The sequence below is a fragment of the Fusarium subglutinans genome (genome assembly GCF_013396075.1).
Source record: "Fusarium subglutinans strain NRRL 66333 chromosome Unknown NRRL66333_c0000020, whole genome shotgun sequence".
In the NCBI taxonomy this organism is placed as follows: domain Eukaryota; kingdom Fungi; phylum Ascomycota; class Sordariomycetes; order Hypocreales; family Nectriaceae; genus Fusarium; species Fusarium subglutinans.
The window spans coordinates 257,943-285,013 of NW_023502083.1; the positions used below are offsets into that span (position 1 = coordinate 257,943).

A 27,071-nucleotide genomic window follows, 5' to 3' on the forward strand; every position below is an offset into this window, starting at 1 on the left:
TATGGTCAACCTCAGGAAGGTACCCCATGTGGTTACATCATCACATGCAGGTCGGCTCAAGATAAGGTAGGTTAGTAGGTAGGTAAGAATGGAATATGTGAATGTTACTATGGCGAGCCAGCTCCTTCCATCTGCTCATTCGTTGATGATATGATGCATCTTGAAGAAAACGGAAAGTCAGGTCACCAATGCGGAACAAGAAAGATCCATCCCGCCACCTTCGCTTGTCTTACTCCGCACTGCGACATCCTTGAAGCTCGCAACTATCCAACGACATCCATCACGAGAAAATGATTCACGAATGAACCTCATCGCAGCGTCGTGAGTGTATAGCAAGATGGAGAGCGATGGCGAGACAGAAAGCGTGCAGTGCCGCCACTGTAGGCGCATCTTCACACGCCAGGAACATCTAAATCGCCATTTGAGAGTCCATACCCTTGAGAAGCCATTTTCCTGTACGAAATGCAATAAATCTTTTGCACGCCTAGATGTTCTCCGGAGACACGAACTCACACACACAAATCCCTTAACCGCGGTTGAACAAGTGTCACTCAGAGCGTGCACAGAATGTGCGTTTGCCCGCATGCGTTGCTCAAGAGACTTGCCATGCACAAGATGTAAAAAAAGGCATTTCGATTGCGTTTACCCTATGCCCAGGACACAAAAACCTCAACCTGTGCCCCAAAATGAGAAGAAGAGGAGGGGAAGGAAGAGGAAGAGTTCGACTCTTGAGTCACCCGAACCATTACCAGCACAAGACTTGAACGAAGATGCGGGGAGTGAAAATGATATCCAGGCATCGGAGCCATTGGCAACAGTACCAGTGGAAACAGAGCCATTAGGAACCGAGTCGGCGAAAACGGAGCCAGTAAGAACAGAACCGTCAGACACAGAGCCCGTCGGCAAAGAGCCCGTGGACAACGAGCCAAGAGAAACAGAGCTGGCTATGAACAATAGCGGAATAAATGATGCCAACAACCTTTCTTGGAATATCGATGGTTCTAACGCTTTCACGGTTCCTCCAGCAGACGGAACTTGGCCACCTAATGACGAGTCAATTGCTGTTGCGCCACAACCAATGGACCCAATGCTCCAAATCGATGACATGGGAAGCTTTCAAGAGGTACCGGATCTCACCATGTCTATCCCCAATATCAATTGGCTCTCCGACAGTCAGTTTGCTTCATTGTGGGAGAATCAATTGTCGGTTATCCCCGAAGGCCTTGGTTCAATGGCATACACATTTCCTTCTGAACTAACCGGGCCTAATCCTGTCTCTTCTTGGGTCCCAGAACAGCACCTGGACGTCAATATGAGCATCAATGGCCCAATGGAAACGCCAGCCATCGAAATCGATCAGACACACTACCCAACAGTTGTGGAAAGCCCTTACGATGGACATGCGAGTAGCATTAACGGTTCAAATGCCTCATCTTCAACCAATGGGGCCCTCTACGTGGATGGAACAGCAGCTAGAGCTCCATTTCGTGGCCAACTACTCCCCCAGCAGGCCAGCTTACAGAGCAATCGTCCTGAACAGGATCCTCGCCTCCCTGAAGCAGATGGTTCAGACTACAGTTATCTAAAATCCTTAGTAGCGAGTATGCGAGAATCCTCTGATAATACTTTTGTGCCAGAGGCTCTCTACTCCAAACTATCTTCCGTGGTTCAGGATGAGATTGGGATCGATCCGTCACTGGATTTAGACGTCCAGATCCCCCCTCTGGAAAGCATTAGGGGCTTTGTGCTGCTTTATTACCAATGCTTTCACCCGACGTATCCGTTTCTACAGAAAAACTCCTCCGTCTGGCAAAATTCAGACAACTGGATCCTGTTACTAGCTGTAGCAACCACTGGTGCTCGATATGCTGGGAGTAGGTGGTCATCGGTTATGTCAGAACTTCTAGACAAGGGCTTGAAGCACAGGGTTGACTCCATAATCAAAGAAAACACTGGTAGTGCAAGCGGTATTTGGGTGCCAGGCAACTTTCAATCACAAGGCCGGATGGACCTCCAAACACTTCAAGCATCTATTCTGAACATGATCTCTCGAATTCATAGCGGCCAAGAAGTCATAATGAACTGGGCTCTGTATCAAAGGCTCGCTCTGATAGAAGAATGCAGGACAATGGATCTACTTTCACAGACCCCAGCACTAACTACTGACACGCCAGTTCAAGATGGCGATGTAGCTGTCACAGCATGGATGCAAACTCAGTCAAAGTTGCGCACTGGCTTGATGATTTGGGTAAGTTTGCTCTAATCTCCAGAGACACACTCTCATGGTTATCTAGGTCCTTGACACGATCGTCTCCCACGAATTTAACTGTCCTCAGGTATTGAAAGTACACGAGCTTAAAACAAGACTGCCGTGCCGAGAGTCGATATGGAACCAGCCAACCGTGGAACAAATACAAAGTAGAGACGCGCATCAGGGTTTGTATTTGGAATTCCAGGCGAGCGACATCTGGCTTATACTGACTTTAGAACCTTCGGATAGTCACGGTACTCGAGGCACTTCATCTTCTTTATATGGAAAATCGGCAGCCATCCAACTTAACGGAGTTTGGAAACATCGTCTTGATATACGCAGTTTGTGCGAGGACCAAGGAAGCAGCCTACCAGTATGGAACGGCCTTGTCACGATGGGTTCCAGTTGCTCATGTTGAGCCACGAAAGGAATCAGTTTCCGTGACTGAAACATGGCCGCCAACTCTTGAAATGATCACAAGATGGAGAAACAGTGCCTGCGACGCCTTTGATATCTTGCATTGGAAAGCGAATGGCAAAGCGGCCAATGCTGGTGGGACGGAGCACCCGACGATTCTTCACCTCCACCTTTCCCGGTTATATATCTTGACACCTACGAAGCATTTCCAGAAGGTCGCTGCGTCTGCAGTCCTACGGCAAAATGGAAGTGAACTTCAGAACAATATGGAATACTCGGAAGCCTGTAATCACATTCAACGCTGGGCCAACATCGACCAGTATAAGGCAAGGCTATCCATAATCCATGCTGGCGCTTTGTTGTGGCATGTCCGTCGATATAGTAGCAACGACTTCATAGAGCCCCATGCTATTTACCTTGCTACCCTCTCGATATGGGCTTACAGCGTGTTCAATACCCCTAGGACTGAGTCCCAGCAACAACACGGTGATGCAGTATCAAGGTCGGTACCAGCTTCAGGTGATGGTGAATCGCAGGGATCGGTTCGAGATAATGAGGAAGAGAGCGAGGAGGAGCCAGATCCGACGTTCATCCATCTGGATCGTCCTTGTGATGATGAAATGGTCCAAGTTTACATACGCCTAGGCCATAAGATGACTGGCCACTGTCAAAAAGTCGGCAATATCTGTAGCCCCAATGCTCCACCAAAGATTCTCAAAGAAGGAATAAGGATGTTATCACATGCAAGAGCCAAGAACAAGGAATGGGGGATCGAAGCTTCCTATGTTAAGGGGTTGGCAAGTCTGTTACGTGGTACCACTGCACAAGAAAACGGACGTGCAAGCGGAACGCGTGTATTCTAATAACCTTTTCTCAATTTCCTATTGTCATCTTGAGATACCCGCTCCGCCAGAGTGCTCTACTTACCATGAACGCCCAACGGCCCAAAAGGCTCATGCTCCTCGAACAAAGACAGGCATTTGAGTCAAAGGACAGTCAACCGTGACAGTTGTTCCGGATTCGTAAGACTCGTCACCGTTGAAAGAAGACCATTTCTCTCCATTTGAGAGCTTGGGTAGGTAGACCTCTGTCTTAGTTTGACCTGGTTTCAATACAGGACAGACCAGATACTTGTCACCGTAGAGGTACTGAGTCGAAATGTTCCAGGAATTCTTATCGTCAGGGAACTCATAGAACAGAGGTCGCATGACTGGTGTTCCCTTTTCATGTGCTTCTTTCATAAGCTTTCGAGTATACGGTCGGAGGTCCTCCCGGATCTTGATATACTTGACACAGATATCGTAAACTTGAGGGCCATAAGACCAGACTTCGTTAGGTGCTCCACTGCGACATGTCGCACCGCCGGTCGTCCCTTGCTGTGGTTGTTGAGGCTCACGATCACCATGAAGCCTCATAACAGGGCAGAATGCGCCCCACTGGAACCACCGCACAAAGAGCTCTCTGAAGTCTTCGTCGTTTGGATCACCTCCATGAAACCCGCCGATATCTGTGGTCCACCAGGGGATGCCCGAAAGACCCATGTTGAGGCCTGCGCATAGTTGGTTGTGGAAGCTAGACCATGAAGAAGCAATATCTCCGCTCCACACAAGAGCTCCGTACTTCTGGCTGCCGGCCCAAGCACAGCGAAGGAGATTGACAATGTTTTTCTGACCCGCTGCTTCTTGGCCTTCATAAAAGGCTTGAGCATAGTTGACGGGATAGATATTGCCAATCGTCCCGTTGGAGCCTAGCCAGTATCGATAGTTGTCAAAGTCGTATGCTGCATATTCTGGCTCTGCTTCATCGAGCCAGAACGCCTTGATGCCTTTGGAGTAGTAGTTTTTGTTTACTGTATCCCATATGTATTTCCTTGCGTCTGGGTTTGTGGTGTCAATATGTACCGTTTGGCCCTGGAAGTCGAGGCCGATACGGACGCCTCTATCAGTTCGGATCAAATATCCATGCTCCAGCATGTACTGGTAATTCTCAGCTGTTTTATCAACAGTTGGCCAGATAGAAACCATGAGCTCGATTCCGAGATCTGTGAGCTCTTTTACCATGGCGTCTGATCGTTGTTAGCAATCTTTTTCTGTGGTGTCTTCAGTTGGACTCACCAGGGTCAGGCCAGTAGTCCGAGTCGAATTTCCAATCACCTTGCTTAGGCCAATGGAAGAAATCGATGACTATGAGATCAATTGGAATTTCTCGGCGCTTGTACTCCCTAGCCACCTCTAGGAGCTCCTCTTGCGTTTGATATCGGAGCTTACACTGCCAAAACCCGAGTCCATACTCAGGCATAATGGGAACTTTGCCAGTGGCATCTGCATAAGCTTCGACTATTTCCGCTGGCGTGTCCCCTGCGACAATCCAATAGTCGAGGATCTGAGTTGAGAATGCTTCGAAGCTCATGATGTTCTTGCCAAATACAGCCCTTCCTATCGCGGGGTTGTTCCACAAGAGTCCATATCCAAGCGAGGACACGGCGAAGGGAACGCTTGCTTGAGAGTTGCGGTGGGCAAGCTCAAGATCGAGTCCCTTTAGGTCAAGCCAAGGCTGTTGGTACTGGCCCATCCCAAAGATCTTCTCGTCTGGATTGACGCTCTCAAGACGCATTGTCAGATGATAGTTGTCTGTTCCCAGAATTCCCTTGAACTCGCGGGCCTCCACTTCCAGAGCACTGCACTTTGGGTCGAGAAGATCCCGTCTATGACGAGAGTACTCTTCCAGAATCAGCTTCCCGTCACTCTTTTCAATGATCAATTTGCCTTGGCGGGAGATGCGGGCTTTGATGTTGCCATTCTTGATAGATGCAGACTCCTCAGAAATCTCGATTTCTGGCGTCACTTCTGCAAGCTTCTGAAGCGCCCAATCTTGTGATGGCATCACAGCAGCTTTGGTAGCCCTCACACGGAATGCATTTGTACCCCATGGTTCAATCCAGAGTTCCTCCGCATCGTATTTGTAGCGGAGGCGAGTCTTGTCGTTGAAGAACATGATGTTTGCCAGCCTTAATGATACTGCCTTGAGATGAGAGTCAGAAGGTAAGAAGATAGTCCAATTCTATGTTGTCACAAAGTCTACGGGTTTCTCTTTTCCATTCTGCTTTCATGTAATAAGTATCTCATTCGATGATCGTCATGCCGTGTAAGCCAATCGCTTCCCCACCGGAGTAATGAAGTCCTCCAGTCGGGCACCAAATTGACAATCCAATGACAGAATTCGCGGGGAAACCACAGGCTAAGCATCTCCATCCCCCGCCGGACTTCTGATTTATTCTTTTGGCTAGTCAGTGTCATATGCTTTGGACAATGATACGTATTGTCGCATTGTGACGATTAATCTATAAAGACTACAGAGGCTAAAGAGCTTAGGACATTTATCCTAAATGGCAGAAAGACTTGGATGAATTTAGTATGATTTAGTGTAAACTTAGTGAGCCTTTAGACAAATATTCGGCACTCAAGCTTTTTCTGTTGTTATCCAAATGTGCTGCAATATCGTGCCTGTGTACCACTGAGACATGAAGAGTGAGCCCGCTGAGCGCGGTCAGGTAAACGCTAAGATAATTCTAGTGGATGCGAGAATGAATTATAGTCTTTGCAGAAGAATATATTGGCGTTTTTAAGTAACAGGATAGTGGTTGCAGACAAATCCTATTCTTAAGTGGACGTTTGCCTGAATCTAGAAATAGAGGGTTCGGGGCTAAGGATATGAGAGAACCACCCGAAAGAGGATAAAAGATATCAAAGACAAAGATGTATAACCTCAGGGGTAAATTAAGGCTGCACCTCTTGAAATATCTGCGACTTTGGAATTGTCTGCAACTCTTAGAATTGTCTGTAACTCTTGAATTGTCTATAACTCTTGAATTGTCTGCAACTATACTCGCGACAATCTGGTCCGTGGCAGCATCGGTTGGCTATAACAGCGCGAGCACATTCAGAACGCGATGCTACCCTTGGTTTTGAGGATCACATTGAAGATGGTCATTGTGTAAAATTTTAGTAATTGAGGAGCAACCATCAATAATACTACCAGGTATGCAAGCACGAGGATAGTGGATTTGTATTGTGATAGCGACAGTGTTGCTATACCGTTGGTACCATACTGTTAGATGCTGATGAGTCTGTTAGTGGTAAGTAAAGTGCCGATAGAACGGACTTCTGTTCAAATGTATTGTCTGTTCTACCAAATAGTGGATGCTATCAAATTTTCTGCCTCTAGACGCTACATCGGTGCGTGACGCTGCAGTGTTGACACCTGTTAATATTCCCTGGTACTGCACAACTTGACAACTCCCGCGTCTCCAGCTGGCAACCTCATTATGTGATATGAACAACAGTTGAACACGAATCCCCTCCTTTCAATTGTCACTGGTTTTCCCCTTTCCTCATTCCTCATCAGACTCCTTCACGATTTCGCCTTCTCGTCAGGTCTCATAGCCAGCATCTCGTGATGAACTTCCGAACCAGCGAAGCTTACAAATGTTACAAGACCCGTCCGTGATCGCCCTGATGATAAAGTAGCGCCTCCCGACTTCAAGGTTTGTGGTCACTTTGTCGTATCCGTTCTCAAACCGAAACTAATCTGCACAGGATGCATTTATCCGTATCGTACCTAGCGAGGTCTAGTGCCGTTGGCACGAGGACATCAGCAGGATCCTTTGAGACTTCGTAAGTCTTGTCCTCAAAGCATCATATTTATTCCGAAGGCTAATTAGGGTAGAGCGAATACCAAGACGAGAGATTTCTGTGCCGACACTATGAAAGGATCCATTGTGCAACCCTCAGCGGGAAGCATCCGACTGACGGAAAAAGAAACGAAGCCATGAGCTCAAGTGAGAGTCCCTCAGTACCCTTTCAAGGCGACTCATTTATCTGACATCCCTTCAAATAGGAGGCTACGTAGACGCCGTTAACGGACTTGGTCGGTGTGTACGGTGTCAAGATCCTCCGACGATACTGCAATGGCACCATCAAAGCCGTCCTCACTCGGTGCGGAAGGGAGATCGATAAGAGCTTAATCTACCATCGTGGCCCGGGTGACGGCAAGTCACGCTCCAGCACTTTGATCACGCAGTTGTCTGAAACGGTCTCGGAGCAATAGAAGGCCATCGATCGCCTCGAAAACACTGTCAACAGACTGCTTTTGGGTAGTCACCAACAACGAGAAAGATTGCGGAGAATACCGAGTACGAAGGTAATAGCCCTACAATGGTGTATGAAGCCAAGTTTGATGAATGCCATATACGTGGACGTCACCTGTGGGCAGAGTTTCAAGATCGGCTAAGCTCCATTGCGCCTCCAACGACAAGAGAGATGACAGCAATGGGGATAACAGGATGCCATTCCACAACTTGCTCAATGTTCGTGGTATGGTCCGTAGAATTGTCCGCATCGTAGTTTCTCGAGAGCATCTACCAAGATCACTCATGTGGATCCTTGGTAGAAATGTCTGTGACTTAACGGTCGCAGAGGAGCACAGACAATACTCTCTCTATATCACAACACTACAACACCACAGCATCACAGCATCACAAATAAATAGAATAGAACCTTCAAATCGCGAGTTTATTGTTCCTGGGCAAAAGCCTGTGTTTCGATATAGCATCGTGATAAAACCCCTGTCTCCCAGATCACCATAGTGCCCTTGAGCCCGAAGTACCAAAGCAAAACACCCCTATGCCCCTATTGCCTTATACCTTATACCTTATACCCTGGCTAATTCGAATTGTCCGATAATGAATGCGGAAAAACTTATGGAAAAGTCTGGGCGATGAGACTGACACAGATTAGTAAGAAGAATGAGGTATCAGCAGGCTCTATAGATACTTACTGTGCTGTTGAGAATCATCTAGTTGTCATCCATAGCCTCGTCCTCTGACTCGATGCTGATGGTGCCGGTGCTGGAGCTGGAGCTGGAGTTGGAGCTGGTGCTGGTGCTGGAGTTGTCCGAATCATTGTACTATCTAGCGGGAAAATATCCGCACTCTTCGTCGATGTCCTCTTCCTCCTCCTCGTCGCTAGCGATATCCATCAAGTTATAGTCCGTGGAAGAAGAATCGGAATTTGTCGAGGCATTATCCTCATCGACAACCCTCTCCCAGATGCCTAGCTGGGTCTCTAGCCTCTCAATCTCCCTCTCCTGGTCGTTGAGCTTCTTGTTCTGTCCGGAGACTTCCTTCTTCAATTCAACGATCTCATAGTCTTGTCTGTCAAGGGCTCGGTCGAAGACATCTCGCTCACGCTTCAGATCTCTGTATTTTTTCATTTGCCGGCGGAGCTTGACTTCTAGTTCGGCGACCCTGGCGTCTTGCTCGTCATTGATATTCTCTAAAATCGTCTCACTCTGCTTCTGTTTCGTGAGACGAGCCTGGAGATCTTCCTTGTCTGCATTCGCCTGGGCTAGGTCCGCCATTAGCCTGGCGATGATCGCGTCCTTTGTTATTATAACGCCATGGGGGTCGGAAGGAGCCTGGTAAAGAGTGACCTGAAGTCCGTCTTCAGGGGCGGGAGACATGCTGGAAGTTGGTCTGTAAGGGTCAGCTTCCTGTCGCGACAGACATTGGAAGAGCAAGAAGCAGCTTTTACGAACCTAATATAAGATCACTTATAGGTAATCAGATAATCTTCATGTAACGTAGCGAGTATGAAAGCGCAGCAGCGTAGTTGACTTGTCTGGATGTGCGAGGAGAGACTGCCAGGTATAGCAGGTAAAGTGAACGTCCAGAAGGTATAATGAAGTTGTCTTAAGTGAAATGAAAGGATGTAAAAGAGCATTCAAGGCAAACGAAGACTGAATGAGGCGATGCTTGCTGAGGAGGTTGGAAGGTTGGTTGCTGGGCAAGTTGGATGAAGGAAGAAAGGTTGTGAAGGCGATGATGTGGGAAATTTATAGGCGGGGCGACAGAATTGTCCGCATCGATACACACAGCAATCTCTCTTGAGTCTTTAGGATCTTTAGGATCCTTAGGGTATTGCGATTCAGTGATTCATTGATAACCAAGATGCTTCCAGCCCATGAGTCACTGTTGAATATGAGAGTAATTGACAATTTTACAACACCTCGATGAGAGTGCCTACTCCATGATGACTGATACATCTTCTCTCTTCCTATGACTTCTTCAAGCTCTAGATATATGTGCTTCATTCTTCTTGTAGCTTGAGACTTTCCATACCGCACTCGACTACAAAGGCTGTGTTATACTATCAATATAGCTTTAAAATCATGTATCTTCCTTAAGCTTCAGTGTTTTCGAGATTCCAGGGGGTATCAATTCCAAAGTAGCACCGAAGATGCCATTTTGTCTTCTCAAATCGCCCTGACAGACAAATACTTCCCCTATAATTATTAGTGACCTTCGAGGTATACTATGCAGGGTAAGTTAATAAAAGGGGGCCAATTATATCTTCCACTTGCTCGGGATCAGTTGTAGTTGTATGAGGCTACATGTGCATCCATTAAATGTATTTGGGTACAGACAACTACCTCAGCCTGTACGGGGGTTCATCACAAAAACAAACATCATATACATAGAAACTCAGGGTTCTTCCCTACTTCACAGATGCCTTAATTGCCATCTCGGTACGGCAGCGAGATTCCGAATCAATTTTGATAAGCAGTCTCTTTAATGTCTACATCTATTCCCCGTGATGTCTGAAGATTGGTTTTGGGGAGCTCTTTGAGAACATCTTCATATTACCCGGTTTACAGACAAAAACACCTCAATGAAATATCTGAGCCTTCTATCATGATCCTTCACGTACCATGGAAGGATTTTTGTAGGGATTGATACACGTCGGCATGAGTGAAACGATACAGCGCTCCGTGCATGGTATCCCACTGGTACGCAGAGATCTCAGTGATGAATACCATAGTGACAACCGAACTGTGTTTCTGTTAGTCATGTGGGAGTGCGCATATTGAGACGTACGTGGGAATACAGAGATGTAACATGGGGCGCAAGAGAATAGAAATGCACCGGCACCGGCACAAACGTGAGGAGTGGCTTGTACCATGAAGAGTGGCCAGCGATAGAAATCGCGATGCGTGAAGCAGGGACATACTGGTTGTGAGAATATAGTGGTATTCGAGGTGAATGCTGCTACTGTCGGTCTGGTGTTTCGCAGTAGGGAGACGCGTGTCACAAACTCTAGAACCTGGGGTTTTGTCAATAAATAAATAGTCGCCCGGGATACTTTAAGTAGGTGCTGACTGGAAATTACTCTCCTTTGAGTGGTGACGGCACTTCTGTTGAAGTGACGATGGGCTTGTGGTGCTCTCACAAGCCAGAGAAAGTGATTGATGCTTGATGCCGATTATGTTGGATTACTAGCTAAGCGTCTCATGTAGTGAGTTGGCGAACAAAACAAAGGCTATGGATATTTCCCACTCAAGCGATCGCTTTATTCGGGGCTGGTTCTAGTCGTGCATTACACCAGGATGCAAATCAGTGGCAGATCTTCCCACTACAATCATACAGACGTTCTCATTGCCATCGTCGTCTTTCAACGGTCTTAAAAGATTATGGCCGCCGCCTTCCTAGGCATCCTTTGTCGCATCTTTTGTCGCGCAGCTTGTCGCAATAGAAGCTCTTGGCAGTACTTGGAAGATCACAATAGGTGCCGCTGACCTCCTCCATCCATCGACACAGTCTCCGACCTGGCTCTGGTTGGGGGCTTGGCATTGTTGAGGCTCCCAGAGGGCATTTGCCTGTTGCCCAATGCCGTGAACGCTGATCTCCTTTCCTTCTTAGTCCAGATATTGACTCAAATTGGATACTGACGTCGAGGAGGAAATAGAGTCGTCCTGCTCTGGCGATGAACTTTCCTGTGACGTGGCGCCGCTTCCATTAACCATCGCTCTTCGTACATCATGTCGGATATGGAGTATTCCAGGCCTGTTGAGGCGCCAGCCTCAATTGTCTCGCGGTATTTGCCATCAGGCCCCTGCAGCCGGATGATATGCTTCGTCATGTTGTCGGGAATGGAGATCTCTCCGTTTCACAGGAAGTAATAGACCGAGTATTTGCTTCGATGCGTTGTGTGCTTCTATCTGAGCCAACTTTATAAGGCTCTAGCGAAAGGTACTGTGGATGCTTCTGGGGATATGCAGTCAAGGCGTCGCTGTAGGCAGTATGCCAAGTGTGAGTCGTTCTTCCCAGCTCTGGGATGGGAAAGGAATCGAGGTCTCCAATGCCCTGTCGCGGAGAAGGCGGAGAAGTTATACTTGGTTCTGATGAATCCGCCCCAGGAGACTGACCTCACCTAGCCTCCTAAAGTTCCGCGCGCAATCCCAAAGGGTTGATATCGGGTAGAGCTTCGTCAGCCCACTGCTGAGACGTATATGCTAGGGAGTCCACGAAGCGATGGGAATTCTAGCCACGCTCTGAGAGGGGCCTTCGATCGATATCCGCTTGGGTTTCGTCTTCACCACTGAGCACATCGGCGACTTTGCCGACTTAGTGATCTTGTTTCATTGGTATTGGCCGTGCTGTAGTGTGAGGCATTTGATAAACCGCTGTCCAGCCGGGTAGAGGAACCCACAAAAGGCCTTGGTAGGTTTCAACTACTTGCCACTCGACAATGTGTGCAGTCGCTTCAACGAGAGGCGGTACACATACCCGCTGGCTTCCGTTAGGGCGCCGGACCTGGTATTATTTGTGCACGTCAAATTTGGTGTGTACTAGACGACGATGTGCGGTACGTGTAGTGATACGGGCTTGTGGCATACCCAGGATCCCTGCGGTGGAAGAAGACAAGCCGGCGACCTAACTAAGGACGCAAGGACATGACTTTTTACCTTTGAATAAAGATCCGTTTGTATTGACCATAAACGTTAACAAAGTCTATAGATTGTACGCAAAGAATGCGAGTATATGAGAGAATCTGAGCGGCATTGCGAATGTGATTAACTCAAGTAACCTTCGGGTAGCCTTTAATAAGTTTAGGATAACTTAGGGAAATTTAGGGAAATCTTCCCTAAGTTTAGGATAAACTTAGGCACGTTTATGATTACTTTACCTAATCGTTTTCGTCCCCTAGGCAAGAGTTCACACCTATCCCTCTCGATTTGAAGGCTGGGACAGGTGGATCGGATTGGTCTAAAACGAAAAGGGCTGCAATCGTCTCGTTAACCGCAGGGGGGCGGCGTTTTGACGCGGTGCGACCTTTACGAGTGTGGGTCGAGAGTGACAGACTTGGATCTGTATATTCTTTCGTATCGAAACTGGCGGATGTACTATAGTTGTCCATGAAGGGTTGAGGTTCGACAGTGTAGATGTCCGAAAGTCCATGTGGGGGGTCAAATTGATGGAAGGAAACTATTGCTTCAGTATCGTAAACAAGAAGCTCTTGTAATGGACTTTGTGTGATAATGTCATTATGAGAAGATGCAGAAAGCTTTATGTGTGTTCTGTTGACAAATTTGGCCCTAACGCCAGGATCTGACGGAATTGTTCACGACGTGTTGAAAAGTTCGAGTGGACGAGTTTGGGTAGGACTGTCGGTGAAGATCGCTTGAACTGAGATGCAACGACTTGATCGGCAATATTCGAGAAACATCTGGACGTGCTGATCCACTGGAAAGATGATACGACCCGGCAGTCATGACTGGGACCGTTGAAAGGTGGCGGGGATCCTTTTCAGGATAGGAAATAGACATGTGTTCACTGACACCATGGCGTTTTGGGCGTTAACAGTCCGAATTAGGCCACTATATAGGACTCGGGATGCCATGGCACTCGATAGATAGTCTCTATCAAGCACATGTCCTACCCCCGTATTATATCAATCCCACTTCCAAGAGAAGCAATGGATTTCGAAAGCACAATAGTTGAGTCTATTTTGACACCATAGACGTGGGTTGCGATCAGCATTTCAACCGCAGTACATAGACCCAGAACAAAGCTTTCTTGTCCATGGCATACTCCTAGGCAATGCTTATCGTCTTTCGTCTGACGGCACTGCTTTCGAAAGTAGAGCCTCAGGATCCCTAGACCAAGCGGCTGGAAACCTAGCCAAGTATCAGTAGTTGACTTCATGATCACCCGTCGTGCAACTTACAACTCTCGATTACGTTGGCGATCTCGTGCGTGAAACACGGGTTGTTTGAAGGCTTGTTGATGTGATCATTGCGGCGAGGGCATTGCAGCAGAACTACAACTACAGACTTTCCCTGTTAGTGTCTGAATTGGTCAAGAAGGGGCCAGATCCATTCAGACTCAGGGGGAAAGCGGACGCGCAAGCGATGAGGGAACCAAATAAGCTCAGACTCAGACCAATGCTGAGTGAAGAAGTTTGCGATCGCAACAAGTTCCATCTTGTCTATATCGACTGCGAATTCGGTGTCGAGGATTGTAGGTCCTTGCCAGTTGTCGCAATCTCAGCGCGGAGTCGGCGATGCTTCGAGCCTTTTTTGATCCAGATAAACCTCACATATTGATGTGTGGTTGTGATCTGACTCTTACTTCAGACGTTCAGTTTCTACGATCGTACCCACCTTACAGGCCTCTGACGCTCTGTCAATATTTGTTTTCATTTCACTCAACTGATATGCATCCTGAAGGCCCAGCGAGTCGGATGGGACAGAGTGCAGTATATCCTCGGCAGGTATTGGAGTAGATACGTGCGATGCCAGGGGCTCTGGAGATCTGATGCCGCTCCCTCCCATCTCTCTTAACAACGCCGTGGTTTCCATGAAGCTGTAGCCGTTGGAGAAGGCATCTATAGACATTATTAGCACACACTGTAGGTGTATTGCAAAGGAAATACATACGAAACGATGTAGAGTCGATAATACTTGATGACGAGTTCAAGACATTTAATAGAGGTCTTCCAGATCATTGCCATGTGTTGAATTGGGTGAGCCTCGAGAAGTTTGGATACTTACACACATACGTTGGAAGCTCGACATGGAAGGAAGTTAGGTGAGCCTCCTGCCGCCATGTTGATGTCTAGGTGGGCCTTCCCTATCCGAAGACTTATAGGGAAGGCGCATTGGCCGTAGAGTTATTGCATGACTACCAAAATCCCCATGCATAAATATTAGAAACCAGAAGCCTCCTGACCGTCTAAGAGTGCCATTGCCGACTAAATGCAGAGTGGAATGGGTATCGAGGAGGATTAGAAGGCTCGACTTAGATACTTATTTACCCACTTTGGTAGGTACTGGTGGAAGGTAAACATCTTCGAAGATTCATGATAAAAGACAAGTCGCTATCTTATGTAAAAAAGATGTTACCAGTGTCGTAGTACCTAGTGTTGGTGTTGTAGATACCTTAGCCAGCATTATGACAATGGTGCAATGATTAACAACGTTGAATTGAGAAGCGAGTTGTTACCTTAAAAATGACGTCGCCACGGCCGACCCATTCCACGGGGTTTGTGGAAGGGGTACTGTATATCCTCCAAACTGATAGGACCGTCTCGTAGCGCTCATTTTCCTCGATAGAAGTGCTGCCTGTTGGGAAGAATACACATCTCATCGAGCTGAGGAAGATGGCCAGAGAATCAATTAAATTGATCTGGGTAGTTCCATAGTCCTTGGGAAAGATCTCGTCGATGTTCTCGTGCTCTTCTTCTCGGTAGATAACCTTGCGATTCAAGCCCGATGTTATAGCGAATGCGAAGTGTTGGGGATGGCGCAGGCCAGATTCCTCACCATTCCGCAAGAGTGGGTAGAGCATTATCATATAAAGTCTCAGTTATTAGTATCGCTCTTGGCCCTCTAAGAATTCATCTAGTGATTTGGGTTACCTACAAAATGATATAGCCCGCGTTGGTCGCTAGGTTGTCCATTCCGAATAATGGAGTTGAAGTCGATTCTGTTGGCAAGAACCAACTGCTGTAAGAAGCGAACCCAATAACGATAAATGTCAAACACCTCAAGACTAGGGATGAGATGACCATCAAGTAATCGTCGCCCTTCATTTCCAGCATACATAGCTGGTATCTGCCCCTGAGTGTCGGAAATAGAGCCCAAGAAGTTTGCGATGCCAGTTCAGTGATCTAGATCGACTTCTCGAGCTCGCGAGGGGACACACATCTTCATAAGGGTTGATAGTAGCTCCTTGCTGGCTCCAACACCGCCTCCACCACCGGCGAGGCGGACGTCACGGAAGTTTGCCTCTACCAAGGCCTGCTTCAATAACCGAGCCAGGTCTGCGTACTTTGATCGACAATTATCGCCAACTTTGAACTCGACAGATATCCTGATGAGCTCCGCGGGTTCTTTGATGGCTTGTGTGGCTCGTGGGAGCAGCGGACGTCCTCGAAACCCTGCTGGTGGTCTCGAACAGTGCATGGACCAAGGACTGATACAGCTTGAATTTCAAGGAACCTACTAGCATTATAATATTTTAATATTGCTGAAGTTGGACTTTGAAACATACTTGATCACTGACCTGGGGAGAAACACACCAGGGTGCTCTTGTTGATCAAGGAACTTCCCGAGTCTCTCGGCGACATGGGACCTGATGCTATGCACGCGAACGGTATGAAAGTATTCATTCCCATGACTATTTCTAAGGGAGGAGTTTACCTGTGGGATGTTCTTAAGATCCTGTTTTGAGGGTGCTTGCCATAGGTCTCACCGGCAGAAGGTATAGAGAGTTCTCTATTTTATTGATACTCTGATGCTAGGAGCGGTTTCAGGAAAACAAAACACAGATAGGGGTATAGAGGAAGAAAAGGGGTTCGATCGCAAAGATAATGGCTCGCCAAGGTTCATAACCTGCGGAGGTTGATGATGACCCGTGCTGGATGAGGTATTGGTAGAGAAAGAATATCAACAAGGAGAGGCTCTGGGAGAATAAACAGCTACACAAGGCACCTAAGGCAAAAAGAAACAGACAAATGTAAACAGATATTATATGAACCGTAGTAAAAAGAAAAGCTGGCCAGTGGCAGTAAGTGACAGTGAATCAGCGACCCAAGGAGTACACGCTACCTTACGCTTCGCATTCCGACTTCTACATCAGCTATTTCTCTCTCCCATTAAATCTTTCTCTCTCCCACATAGCTTTACTAAACAAGAAACTTCCACATCCTTCACAATTTTGTCGCGGTGATTCTTATCGCCGACGCCCAAAGCATACATCAAACGGAACCTTTCAGCGAACAACAGTAAGTATCACTATCTCTATCTTCTCTTCAATCTATCACTCACAGAGGTAACAGAGTTAGCATGGAGTACAAACTCCTGAAGACCGAGGTACACGAGCTGCAGGACGGATCCCCTGGCCACGACAACGAGGCCATCCTTGCAAAGCTCATGTCACTCGAGGTCACCGATGTCCGTCATCTCTCTCAGATGCCCGGCTTCAGAAATCTCTGCAAACGCCGAATGAGACTGATGTGGACGTCCCCCAAAGAGGGCGAAACGGAGTACTGCCCTTGTGTCGGCAACCGCACCATTGAGGCTGCCCAGCAGCACATTCTCACCTGGGCCGCTGCCGCTCATGTCGCGGTTCATGCTTGTCAACGCATGCGCGAGAAGTTCGATGATGGCGTCGACTCCAACTGAGCTAAGGAGATGGCAGATGGGGAGGATGGCAACTGAGTGTTGGACTGTATTGCCCGTGGGCAATGCTATGGATTCTCTGGTGGACCAATATCGGGACTCGTGGTAACAACTGCAGTTTACAATACACACATGACATTCCGCCAAATGAATTTAACTCATGTCAACATGTGACCCTTATTTTAAATCGCTCCCTCATTGACCCTCTCAAACGGCCATCAGGCAAAGTGCCTTTAAATACAGAGTACTTGGGCGATGCCCACCAACCGCAATCTCAACATCTCAAACGAGAGCGGTTCAAGTGCTGGCCATAGCACTGCTACAAGCACCAAGACTTCCTGGGGATAAGGAGCCCGACCTTGACAGATTCCGATGTACTGTTCTAAATACCTAATAAGATATACTAAACTTACCTAAGGCTTTTCATCACTTAAGATGGAGGCCCTAAGTTTAAGTCCAACTACATGCAGCCCGTTAGCCAAGCAGTTGGTTTGCAGCTTTACCACGCCCTAACGATATTGCATCGCTTTGGTTCAATGGAGGAAATGTGACCTCTGTTTTCTGTGACATGTTCTGGGCAAGCATATGCTTCAGTTTATGAGGTGGATAAGACTCCCTATTCATAACACGTTTCGACAGTGACAATGTTGATCTCAAATTCTCGAACGATATGTCGATAACTTCTAGGAGGAATTGCAGAGCATAGGAACTACCGACACCCAAAGAACATATGATTGAACGTGTCGTGATGTTGAACTTTAGGTTAAGCCAAGACGTTACAGATGTTTCAAGATCTGAGTAGAATTGAGACAGGAATCACGTGCAAGTTCATGCAAACAAGGGTCCGGGATGATTCCAAAACATCCATGCATATCAGATCGAGGCACCACACTACGCCGCAGTTGCTTACGTCCGACCCCGAACTTGCTAACTTTTAGCTGGGTTGTTACACAAGATCATGAGGGCGATTGGCCACAATCGTGCAATTGTTTCTGAAGTACTTTCGCATCCAGAGAGCTGTTTCTGGCAGCCGTTGAGATGCAGAAATACGGCAGAAATCGCAGCGATTGATAACTGGACTTGACCCATTGGGAAGAATAATTGCCATTGATTGGTCGAAAGCGAAGTGAGTGCGCCGTGTGGCAAACTCCGAATCTTGGTCTAAATCCGGGGGCGGGGAGAATTTCAACAGGACCGTGTGGTTGTGGCTCGGGGATAAGGCAATGGCTGCAGGAGAGTTGAGCGAGGCGTTGTTAGGTGGGAGTCAGAGACAGTTAACTATGAGGTCATGAGGCTTGTCAGTTGAAGCATAACCAAGGTCATGGTCTCGAGTCAATTCTGCATTGTAATTGAGACTCGAGTCCAAGGCCAACCATTTACAATAAGTAAACGACATTCTGTCGCAGTCGGAGGAGCATAATGCCGACCGTTCAGGAGGAATCGCCACTGTCAAACAAGACAAGGCCGAGAAAGGGGGAGAATACTCGAGATACTCGTGCACAACGTACGTCGAAGGGCGTGCATGTCAACTAATAATATCTGCCGAAAACGCTCGGGTATAAGTCGCTAGACCGGTCACAGGCAATGTGCCAATCAATGGGTGAAAGCTCACGGTCTTTTTATTGTGAGTCAGAGCCTCAGGCGATAGGAAAGGGAGAAAAGACAGACGGACAATAGCATGCTCATGGCTCGTTTTGGCATGGCCTAGATGGGCTTTTTGTTTCGTCCTCTCTGTTGTAAGATATCCATGGGTCCCGAGGACCGGTAGCCCCGGCTGACAAATGCAACTTTGACGCTATTCGCACTGTCGAAAGTTCACGTTCCTGTACCCAGCCTCTCTCGGAAACTCGCTGACCCCCACCCAGGATGGTTCCTGTTCAGGGTCTAGTGAGCTGATGGAAGAATGAACTAGAAGGAATCTTTGTGACTCAGGCAGCAAATTTTCTGGTCGGACGCTCCGCATTGGACCCTTGCTTGGCCTTGCCTGCTTGCTATTGCTTGCCCTGCTAGGCTCTGGGTACGCGTAGATACAGTACCTACAGTGCGATTCAACTCCAACGCCCGCTCAGCTGCCCCCGCTCTACCTACTTGCAGCCATCCATCTCACTCGATTTCCCTTCCTCGCCCATTCTTGGCTCCGCCTGACACCAGAAACCACCGATTTCATCATCAATCTTACATACTGTTACCTTACATACCATAGTAGCTTCAGTTTCTATCCTGTCCTTTGCGGCCTGAATCCGAAAACTCCGTTCTTATTATTATTCAACTTTGCCTCTCTTCTCATCGCCGTTTGATAATTAGTTATATGCCAGTATCATAACCCAGCAGAAGCCCGCCCCGCTCGTCTAGGTCCCCGACGTCGCCGCTACACAGGCTTAAGGCACAGACAGCCTCTGGTCTGGCTCTTTGTCCCCTCCTGCGTGAGCCTGGACTGGCAGAGAGCTTGAATCTATAATCAACCCGCGTGGCATCAATTTCGTCTGCCTCGATTTCAAATCGTTCCTCACCGTTACGCCTCTTTTCGATCGCCCGTTTCATATTCGCGATGGCTTCTACCGGTACTGGAGGCACTTTGCCACCCAACTTTCTCTTGACCCCGCAACAGCAGAACCTGCTCTTTGCTGCTCTTAACTCCAACAAACAGCAGCTGTCTGGTTCTCCCGTGGACAATTCTCTGACGGCTTCTCCCTCGACATTCCGCAATTCTGCTGGCCAACAAAAGCCCGCCACCGCTACAGGCTACCAGGAGAGTCCCTTCCTCGACAACTACGACTATGACTTTGGCGATTCTGGTTTCGACTTCTCCTTCGCCAGCGAGGACCAGCCTTCCATGATTGGAGATCTTCCCGCTGCTTCCACGGAACACAATAACAACTCTGGTTCTGTCGCTCTGTCCGACTCCCCAGAGACTGATACCCCGGAGAAGCGCAGCTACCCCGACGATGAGGATGATGAAGATAGCCCTGGTGGAGACCACAAGCGCCGTGAGAGTACCGACAAGGTCCCTAAGAAGCCCGGTCGTAAGCCTCTTACATCCGAGCCCAGCTCGGTACGTTATATCAATTGATTACGTATAAAGTGTATTACTTACTAATCCTTATAATAGAAGCGCAAGGCTCAAAATCGAGCCGCTCAGCGTGCTTTCAGAGAACGCAAGGAGAAGCACTTGAAGGACCTTGAGACAAAGGTTGAAGAGCTTGAGAAGGCTTCGCAGGCTGCCAACCATGAGAATGGCATGCTTCGAGCTCAGGTTGAGCGTATGACCACTGAACTCAACCAGTATAAGCAGAAGGTCACAGTGATGTCAGCTACCAAGTCACTGCCCAGAGAAAAGGTTCCTTTTGGCAGCGCTGCCGTCAGCAACCTAGGCGATGTCAACTTCCAGTTCGAGTTTCCCAAATTTGGCATGCTTCCAGGACCACCTGTCAGCAAGACCGGCTCATCGCCTACAAGCCCGGCTCAGCAAAAGGTCACATACCCAAGCCCTACCAACAGCCTCAACAGCAGCGCCCAAACCGCACAGCAATTCAAGGATGACTTGGCCAAGTTCTCGGGTGTCTTCAGCCCTTCCATGGCAAGCTCTGCCACCAACCCCTCCCGTGCGAGCGTTGACTCCGCAAACTACAGCGTCAATGGCGCTTCCAGCTCCCCATCTGCTTCATCACATTCAAACACTGGTCCCAGCTCTTCTTGCGGAACATCACCTGAGCCTTTCAACCAGTCTCCCATGGGCTTTAAGCCCGTTGATACGATGACTACCATTGGCGAGGAGCAGACGCACCACAACAACAATAACAACCCCAGCCAGTTCGGCAACATCGACCTGAACAGCACCAACTTTGACTGGCTGTCACAGCAGAACGGTGGACAGTTTGACCCACAGCTCTTTGGTGATTATCGTGAGCCTCAAGAAAACGTCTTGGCAAACCCATCTTTCGACGACTTCTTCAACGATGCTCTCGAGAGCGATTTCTTTACTCCCTACAACATGGCTCCTAACAGCCCCAGCACGCATCTCAATGGCCAAACCAAGAAACCTTCGAACCTGATTGATCAGATTGATGCTGAAAAGGAGTCCGATGACGAGCCTCTTAAGAAGCAGAACATGAACTGCAATCAATTGTGGTATGTACCAACTTGTATACTCAGGGAGTGTCTGTCTCTAACACAATCTTACAGGGAAAAACTTCAAGCTTGCCCCAAGGCACAGAATGGTGAATTCGACCTCGACGGCCTCTGCTCGGAACTTACCAAGAAGGCCAAGTGCTCTGGCACTGGTCCTGTGGTTGCTGAGACCGACTTTGACACCATTCTGCAAAAGTATATGGGCAAAGACGTCTCCAGCAGTTGTGTCGCCCAACAGTTGGGTGTGGAAATAAAGTCGAGTAACCCAAACCAAGATAAGCATATTGGCTTGCCAATTTGAGACCAGGTTTATTATGAACAAAGATTCGGCTGTACACTACAAACATCGGCGGCATACCCAGCACACAGCTACACAATGATTAAGGCGTTTACAACAGACAGGATGGGATCGGAAAACCAAGGGATTCCGGCGCTTGATTTACCACCGTCAACGGAATCGGATGCATGGAAAGGAGAAAGGATGATCTATGGTATGGATATATAGCATGCCATGAAATCTTCGACCTGTTAACTCAGCTTGAAATTTCTTTGGGGATTTACTTATGCTTTGTTTGGATGGACATTTCTTTTGCTGCTATGAATAATTATGACTTATTTCTGGTTTCAACTGTCAATGGCTTAACAGGGGATATATTATGATCACTGTGGCTTGGCAACGCGCATGCTGATCAGATATGTACATCAAAGGGACTATTCAACTTTCATTACCACGTAAAGATGATCTGTATTGGGGGCGCTTAGTGATACGAGTATTAGCATTCAGAATATAAATTGCACGCCACAGCAGCAACTTTGAGCCAATCTGCAATAACCGGAGCCTGCATACGCCAGTAAATTAAGATCTAGAAAGGTTCAACAGCAAATAGAAGATCGCCGTGACATCATTTTTAAGCGCATCGTTGACTGAAAGCTGTTGTGGTTTTTATCATGACAGCATATCTTAGTCATCAAGTGGAGCCAGATGATCGCGAGCAGGAAGCTTTAGCCAGACCAAACCATCTTGGACAAGTCGTACTCAGCTTACATCACTTCTCGCATATCCTGTAGCGATTGTTTATTTCTTGTTTTTGGTCTTCAACAGGACTCCCGGAAATATTATATTGATAGTCTCCACCCGAGCCTCACACAGATACTGATCTCTGATACTTCACAATGCCAAAAGAGAAGAATTACAACCCTGTGCAGGCTCAGCGCAAAGCTGACAAGGCGAAGGCTCTCAAGAAAGGTAAGACGAAATCTGATAATCACATTTGACCTTCTAACCTGGAACATAGGCAAGCATGAACGACAAGAACGCTTAAACGAGAAGCTATCGCGAAAGAACCCCGAGCGCATCCAAAAACAGATCGACGACCTCAAGAAAATCACATCGAGCGGCGGCAAGCTTACTCGCCACGAGGAACAAACGTTAGAAGGGCTCGAAAAGGAACTCAAAGCAGTGAAGAAGGCCAGAGAAGCACTTGGCGACAAAGCACCAACATTCAGTCGAGGGTGGAACAGAGATCACGACTCAGGATCCAGGGTATTAGGGAAGAGGCGCAGAGGTTCTAATGATGCTACGACAAGCGACGAAGAAGTTCCAGACGACGTCAAGAGTATCCCCATGCCTAGAGATACACCACCACCGATTCCCAAAGAAGTCATGGACAAATGGTATGCCGAACGACGAGCAAGAAGAGAGGCAGAGAACCCCAGGCCAGACGCCGAGAACAAGCAACAAAAGAAGGAAGCGCCAGTCGTCGAAGCAAAAACAGTATACGAAGCGAAGCCTGTGGTGCGCGATCTCAGAAAAGAGGCTGTTTCGGCCTTTGTGCCTACGGCAGTCAAGATGAAGATGAACAAGGGTCAAGGTCAAGGAGGGTTAATAGAGCCGGAGGAAGCAGATCGACTAGAACAAGAGGGCTATCTCAAGACGACAGATCGCAGCTCGGAAGCACGACCCGATCAAGGCCAATCATCACGGCATGTGACCATGGAGGATGTGGAAGACGAGGAGGCTTGATTCTGGAGAGGAGGTTAGTTCAGCCAGTCATGGTGCCATTGATGCAATTGACAGATAGTAATTCATAATTCCCCGACCAAATGGTTCCCAAAAAGTATATAATTGGGCGAACCCATTCAATCACGACTTTTCGAGCCTATCAGAAGAGCGATGTGACTCAGACCAACAGCGAGCTCGAAGAGTTGAGGCCGGTTAAGATAGCGGCATAGGGACAAAGCTGGGGTAGAAAAGACCCATCTGACCACCCACAATTCAATGACGGAGGGCCAAGTGCGTTGACCATCTTGACCGACAATGCACGTTGCTCGTTTCCAAGGAGAAGAGATGGCAAATTGGACTGCATTAACAATGGGACTTGTCTTGAGAAGGCGTCTACCATGCTTTGGGTTTAGACCCAACAGGTCAATCAATCAGGCCTCTCTCAGTTGAGTAGGATTTTACGACCGTATATATCCGTGTAGAGGGTGGAGCTTGAGGACCTTGACGAACAAATGATGAGTTTTCATTACTCTCATGCCAACAAGAAACTCGACCACTACGGCAACTCAGGCCGCACTCCGAAAGCGGGCCTGGCTTTTTCGACCCGGGGCCACGCCGAAATCCGATCGTTCTTATATTTAAGCATGTCTATCTGATCTTTTTGTTTTTGCCGCCGAGTTTAGTTTTCAACTACATGTCTGATATCAGTGATATGCTACGGCAATTGTAAAAGGAGGAAGAAAGAAGAGCGTGCTAGGTTAATTGGGGACGGAAAAGGAAAAAGGAAACATTACGATTGCTCAGAGATTCAACCAACAAATGGATTGTCACCAAGTCACATCTCGTGCCCTCTACGAGGATGACGAGATCAACGATCATGTCAACCAGCTCGACCAAGAAAACGGAGACGAAACCAACGCAAAATCAGGAGCAGATCTAGAGAAGCAACCGACTGCAGCATCGACAGCGTCGTTCCAGGAGACGTATCCCGAGGGCGGCTTGCAGGCGTGGTCCGTGGTCGCTGGTTCGTGGTTCTCTCTATTCGCTTCACTTGGACTAATGAACACCCTCGGCACTTTTCAGGCCTATGTCCTTGACAACCAACTCACAGAGTATAGCGAGGGTACCGTCGGTTGGATCTTTTCCATCTACACCTTTCTCGCCTTCTTCTGCGGTGTGTACATCGGTCCTGTCTTTGATAAGTATGGCCCGAGATGGCTTGTCATTGCTGGTGCTGTGTTCACTGTTGGCGGTATGATCTTTATGAGTTTTGCAACTGGTAAGTTCTCTTTGATAATGTGGTTTTTGATGTGCTGACTGTTACAGAACTCTGGCACTTTGTCGTCGCTTTTGGCCTCCTCTGTGGTTTTGGATCATCACTACTCTTCACCCCCTCGATCGCTGCTGTAGGCCACTTCTTCAAGGCTCGACGTGGACTGGCGACTGGCGTTGCATCTACTGCTGGTGGAATCGGCGGTATCATCTACCCTTTCATGTTGACGAGGCTGATCGAAAAGATTGGTTACGGATGGGCCACTCGAGTCATTGCTCTCATCTGCCTCGTCTGCAGTTTGATCGGTATCTGTCTTCTCAAATCTCGGCTTCCACCCGCCAAAGACGCTACTGCGCACCCCAACTTCCTCATCTTCAAGAGTCTGCCTTTCCTCTTCACCACGATCGGCGTCTTCATGTTAGAGTTCTCACTCTTCATTCCTCTCGGCTACATCTCGACATATGCGCTGCACAAGGGCTTTGGAAAGGACTTTTCCTACAATCTCATCCCTATCCTCAACGCTGGTTCGGTCATCGGTCGACTTTTGCCTGGCTACTATGCCGATGTGATCGGTCCTTTTAACGTTAGTATCCTGGCTGTGATCCTTGCCATTGTGGCCTGCTTTTGCGTATGGCTACCTCTTGGTGGAACCACGACTGGTGTCATTATCTTCACCGTGTTGTTCGGTTTCTCTTCGGGAACATCCATCGCCATTGCGCCTGTCTGTATCGGTCGACTGTGCAAGACGCAAGAGTATGGACGTTATTATGCTACGGCCTACACAATCGTGTCTTTTGCTTGTCTGATCGGTATTCCCATTGGCGGTAGCATTGTCCAAGCCAATGGTGGTGAATACTGGGGACTTATCATCTTGACTGGTGCCGTTTACGTGGCATCCATGATCTCACTCTTCCTGGCCAAGGTCACTCTGTTGGGCTTGCACAACTGGAAGGCTGCCCTTTGAACATTCATCGAGCACATCAGCATCTAACGGAATCAAACCTCGAGACACAACGGATATCGTCTTTTTATCGAGGACTGAACACGAAATCATGATACCATTTAAAAGTATTGCTATTATGTTGGGAAAGGAGTTTTGGATACTAAAAAGAGTTGAGAATGCCAATATCATTGCTGCGAGGTTTTGTACATAGATACCGTAGTACGCAGGAAAATATAATAGTTATTGTTTTGTATGCTTGAGCTCACCTCGTTCTTGAGAGCCTTCTATCTGGGTATTTCGCATTTAATTTAAACCCGAGAACATGGCCTACTTCTGTTTCTGTGCCTTGATATGCTCCCCGTGAAGCTCTTGTACCGCAGGAATAATGAGAGATTCGATCTCAACATCTGGTTCTTGACTTGGCAACTCCTCTGCCACAAGCGGCCTGCCCTCAGCTTCTCCCCAGCCGCCCTCTCTCGGCACGCGCACCCAGTTATCTTCCCTCTTCGGACTCACAAACACAACTTCCCACTTGCGCGTGGATAGAAGATTTCCAATGACGAGGTGATGCTGGTATCGGTCAAGACTGTAGCGAGCCTTGCGCACCAGAAGCGCTGGGTCCGTCTCAAGCTTGAAAGACACAATCATACCCTCGGGCGCCCATCCATCCACGAGGTTCTTGAGAAATTTGGGAACGGGATCGAGATCAATGACGAGGCGCTTTGAGCGGGGGACAGATGGCGACGAGTCAAAGTTATCAAAAGTCTCTTCATCGTCTGGCCGCTTCTGCTCAACAGCGTTGGTTGACTGGATCTTGTGCTCGGCCATACGATCAGGAGGAACGAAAAAGTCCGACACGGCTGCGGCGAGGTAGAGGAGACCAGATGGGCCAAGAGGACGCATGAGTCGGGCAATCTCTCGCAGCTCATGGAGGTAATCGACAATAGTGACAAAGGGCAGTGTGAGAAGCATATTGTCATCCCTCGCCTTGCGATACTGTCTCAACACCCCCTGCATCTTATCCTGCACCTCACTCCTCACACCAATTCTACCACTGCCATCTTCAGTCAGGAAGTCCAAGAAACAGTCTGTGGCATGCGAATAATGTCGCGAGTACGGCAGCAGACTGAACTGACGATGGAGGAAGATGACGGCATATCCAGCTTCGAGAAAGTACTCGGCGCTCGTAGCGCCACGAGTTCCAGCACTGAAGTTGTCGATGTACCGAACAGTCTGCTTCTCAAGAGGGACGGTAGTGCCGCCCGATGTGACGAGGACAACACGACGGCCCGCAGCGGCGTGAGAGGAGATGAAGCCAGCAGCGAGAGCTGTGTGGGCTGATAAATTGCGCGGAGGAGGGTTCTGAGCAAAGTATGTCTGCTCTGAAGCGAGGGCCTCGGCGGCCGTGTTGGCAGGTGTAGCCATCTTGTTTAGTGTTTTTGAAGTGAACGCAATTCCAGGCTGTGACCAATGATTTGGTTAAGGTGAATGATTGATTGAAAGAGGCTCCGGGGCGGAGATGCGGAGGTCCGGGCGG

The 27,071-nt window shown here is 48.2% G+C and overlaps 9 protein-coding genes across 9 annotated transcripts; 5 read left to right on the forward strand and 4 right to left on the reverse strand.

The window, feature by feature from the left end:
* Nucleotides 1-649: 649 nt before the first annotated feature.
* FSUBG_2428 (transcription factor ZMS1) lies at nucleotides 650-3,531 on the forward strand (the record flags this gene model as incomplete). The annotated part of the gene is made up of 3 exons (XM_036680199.1): nucleotides 650-2,248; nucleotides 2,295-2,336; nucleotides 2,488-3,531. 3 exons carry the CDS (start codon nucleotides 650-652, stop codon nucleotides 3,529-3,531), a joined length of 2,685 nt encoding a protein of 894 aa, XP_036542105.1.
* Nucleotides 3,532-3,621: 90 nt separating this feature from the next.
* On the reverse strand, nucleotides 3,622-5,662 carry FSUBG_2429 (alpha-d-xyloside xylohydrolase; the record flags this gene model as incomplete). Its single annotated transcript, XM_036680200.1, has 2 exons — nucleotides 3,622-4,733; nucleotides 4,783-5,662. 2 exons carry the CDS (start codon nucleotides 5,660-5,662, stop codon nucleotides 3,622-3,624), a joined length of 1,992 nt encoding a protein of 663 aa, XP_036542106.1.
* A 2,859-nt stretch (nucleotides 5,663-8,521) lies between these two features.
* FSUBG_2430 (uncharacterized protein) lies at nucleotides 8,522-9,187 on the reverse strand (the record flags this gene model as incomplete). Its single annotated transcript, XM_036680202.1, has 2 exons — nucleotides 8,522-8,609; nucleotides 8,658-9,187. The coding sequence occupies 2 exons, from the start codon at nucleotides 9,185-9,187 to the stop codon at nucleotides 8,522-8,524; spliced, it is 618 nt and encodes a 205-aa protein (XP_036542107.1).
* A 5,717-nt stretch (nucleotides 9,188-14,904) lies between these two features.
* FSUBG_2431 (uncharacterized protein) lies at nucleotides 14,905-15,353 on the reverse strand (the record flags this gene model as incomplete). Its single annotated transcript, XM_036680203.1, has 2 exons — nucleotides 14,905-14,922; nucleotides 15,009-15,353. The coding sequence occupies 2 exons, from the start codon at nucleotides 15,351-15,353 to the stop codon at nucleotides 14,905-14,907; spliced, it is 363 nt and encodes a 120-aa protein (XP_036542108.1).
* Nucleotides 15,354-16,852: 1,499 nt separating this feature from the next.
* On the forward strand, nucleotides 16,853-17,191 carry FSUBG_2432 (uncharacterized protein; the record flags this gene model as incomplete). Its single annotated transcript, XM_036680204.1, has 1 exon — nucleotides 16,853-17,191. One exon carries the CDS (start codon nucleotides 16,853-16,855, stop codon nucleotides 17,189-17,191), a length of 339 nt encoding a protein of 112 aa, XP_036542109.1.
* Nucleotides 17,192-19,736: 2,545 nt separating this feature from the next.
* FSUBG_2433 (AP1-like transcription factor) lies at nucleotides 19,737-21,617 on the forward strand (the record flags this gene model as incomplete). Its single annotated transcript, XM_036680205.1, has 3 exons — nucleotides 19,737-20,240; nucleotides 20,298-21,316; nucleotides 21,371-21,617. 3 exons carry the CDS (start codon nucleotides 19,737-19,739, stop codon nucleotides 21,615-21,617), a joined length of 1,770 nt encoding a protein of 589 aa, XP_036542110.1.
* An 872-nt stretch (nucleotides 21,618-22,489) lies between these two features.
* On the forward strand, nucleotides 22,490-23,339 carry FSUBG_2434 (uncharacterized protein; the record flags this gene model as incomplete). The annotated part of the gene is made up of 2 exons (XM_036680206.1): nucleotides 22,490-22,562; nucleotides 22,612-23,339. 2 exons carry the CDS (start codon nucleotides 22,490-22,492, stop codon nucleotides 23,337-23,339), a joined length of 801 nt encoding a protein of 266 aa, XP_036542111.1.
* Nucleotides 23,340-24,137: 798 nt separating this feature from the next.
* Nucleotides 24,138-25,555, forward strand: FSUBG_2435 (monocarboxylate transporter 2; the record flags this gene model as incomplete). Its single annotated transcript, XM_036680207.1, has 2 exons — nucleotides 24,138-24,597; nucleotides 24,645-25,555. The coding sequence occupies 2 exons, from the start codon at nucleotides 24,138-24,140 to the stop codon at nucleotides 25,553-25,555; spliced, it is 1,371 nt and encodes a 456-aa protein (XP_036542112.1).
* Nucleotides 25,556-25,861: 306 nt separating this feature from the next.
* On the reverse strand, nucleotides 25,862-26,959 carry FSUBG_2436 (phosphopantothenate-cysteine ligase; the record flags this gene model as incomplete). The annotated part of the gene is made up of 1 exon (XM_036680208.1): nucleotides 25,862-26,959. One exon carries the CDS (start codon nucleotides 26,957-26,959, stop codon nucleotides 25,862-25,864), a length of 1,098 nt encoding a protein of 365 aa, XP_036542113.1.
* Between the last annotated feature and the right edge of the window lie 112 nt (nucleotides 26,960-27,071).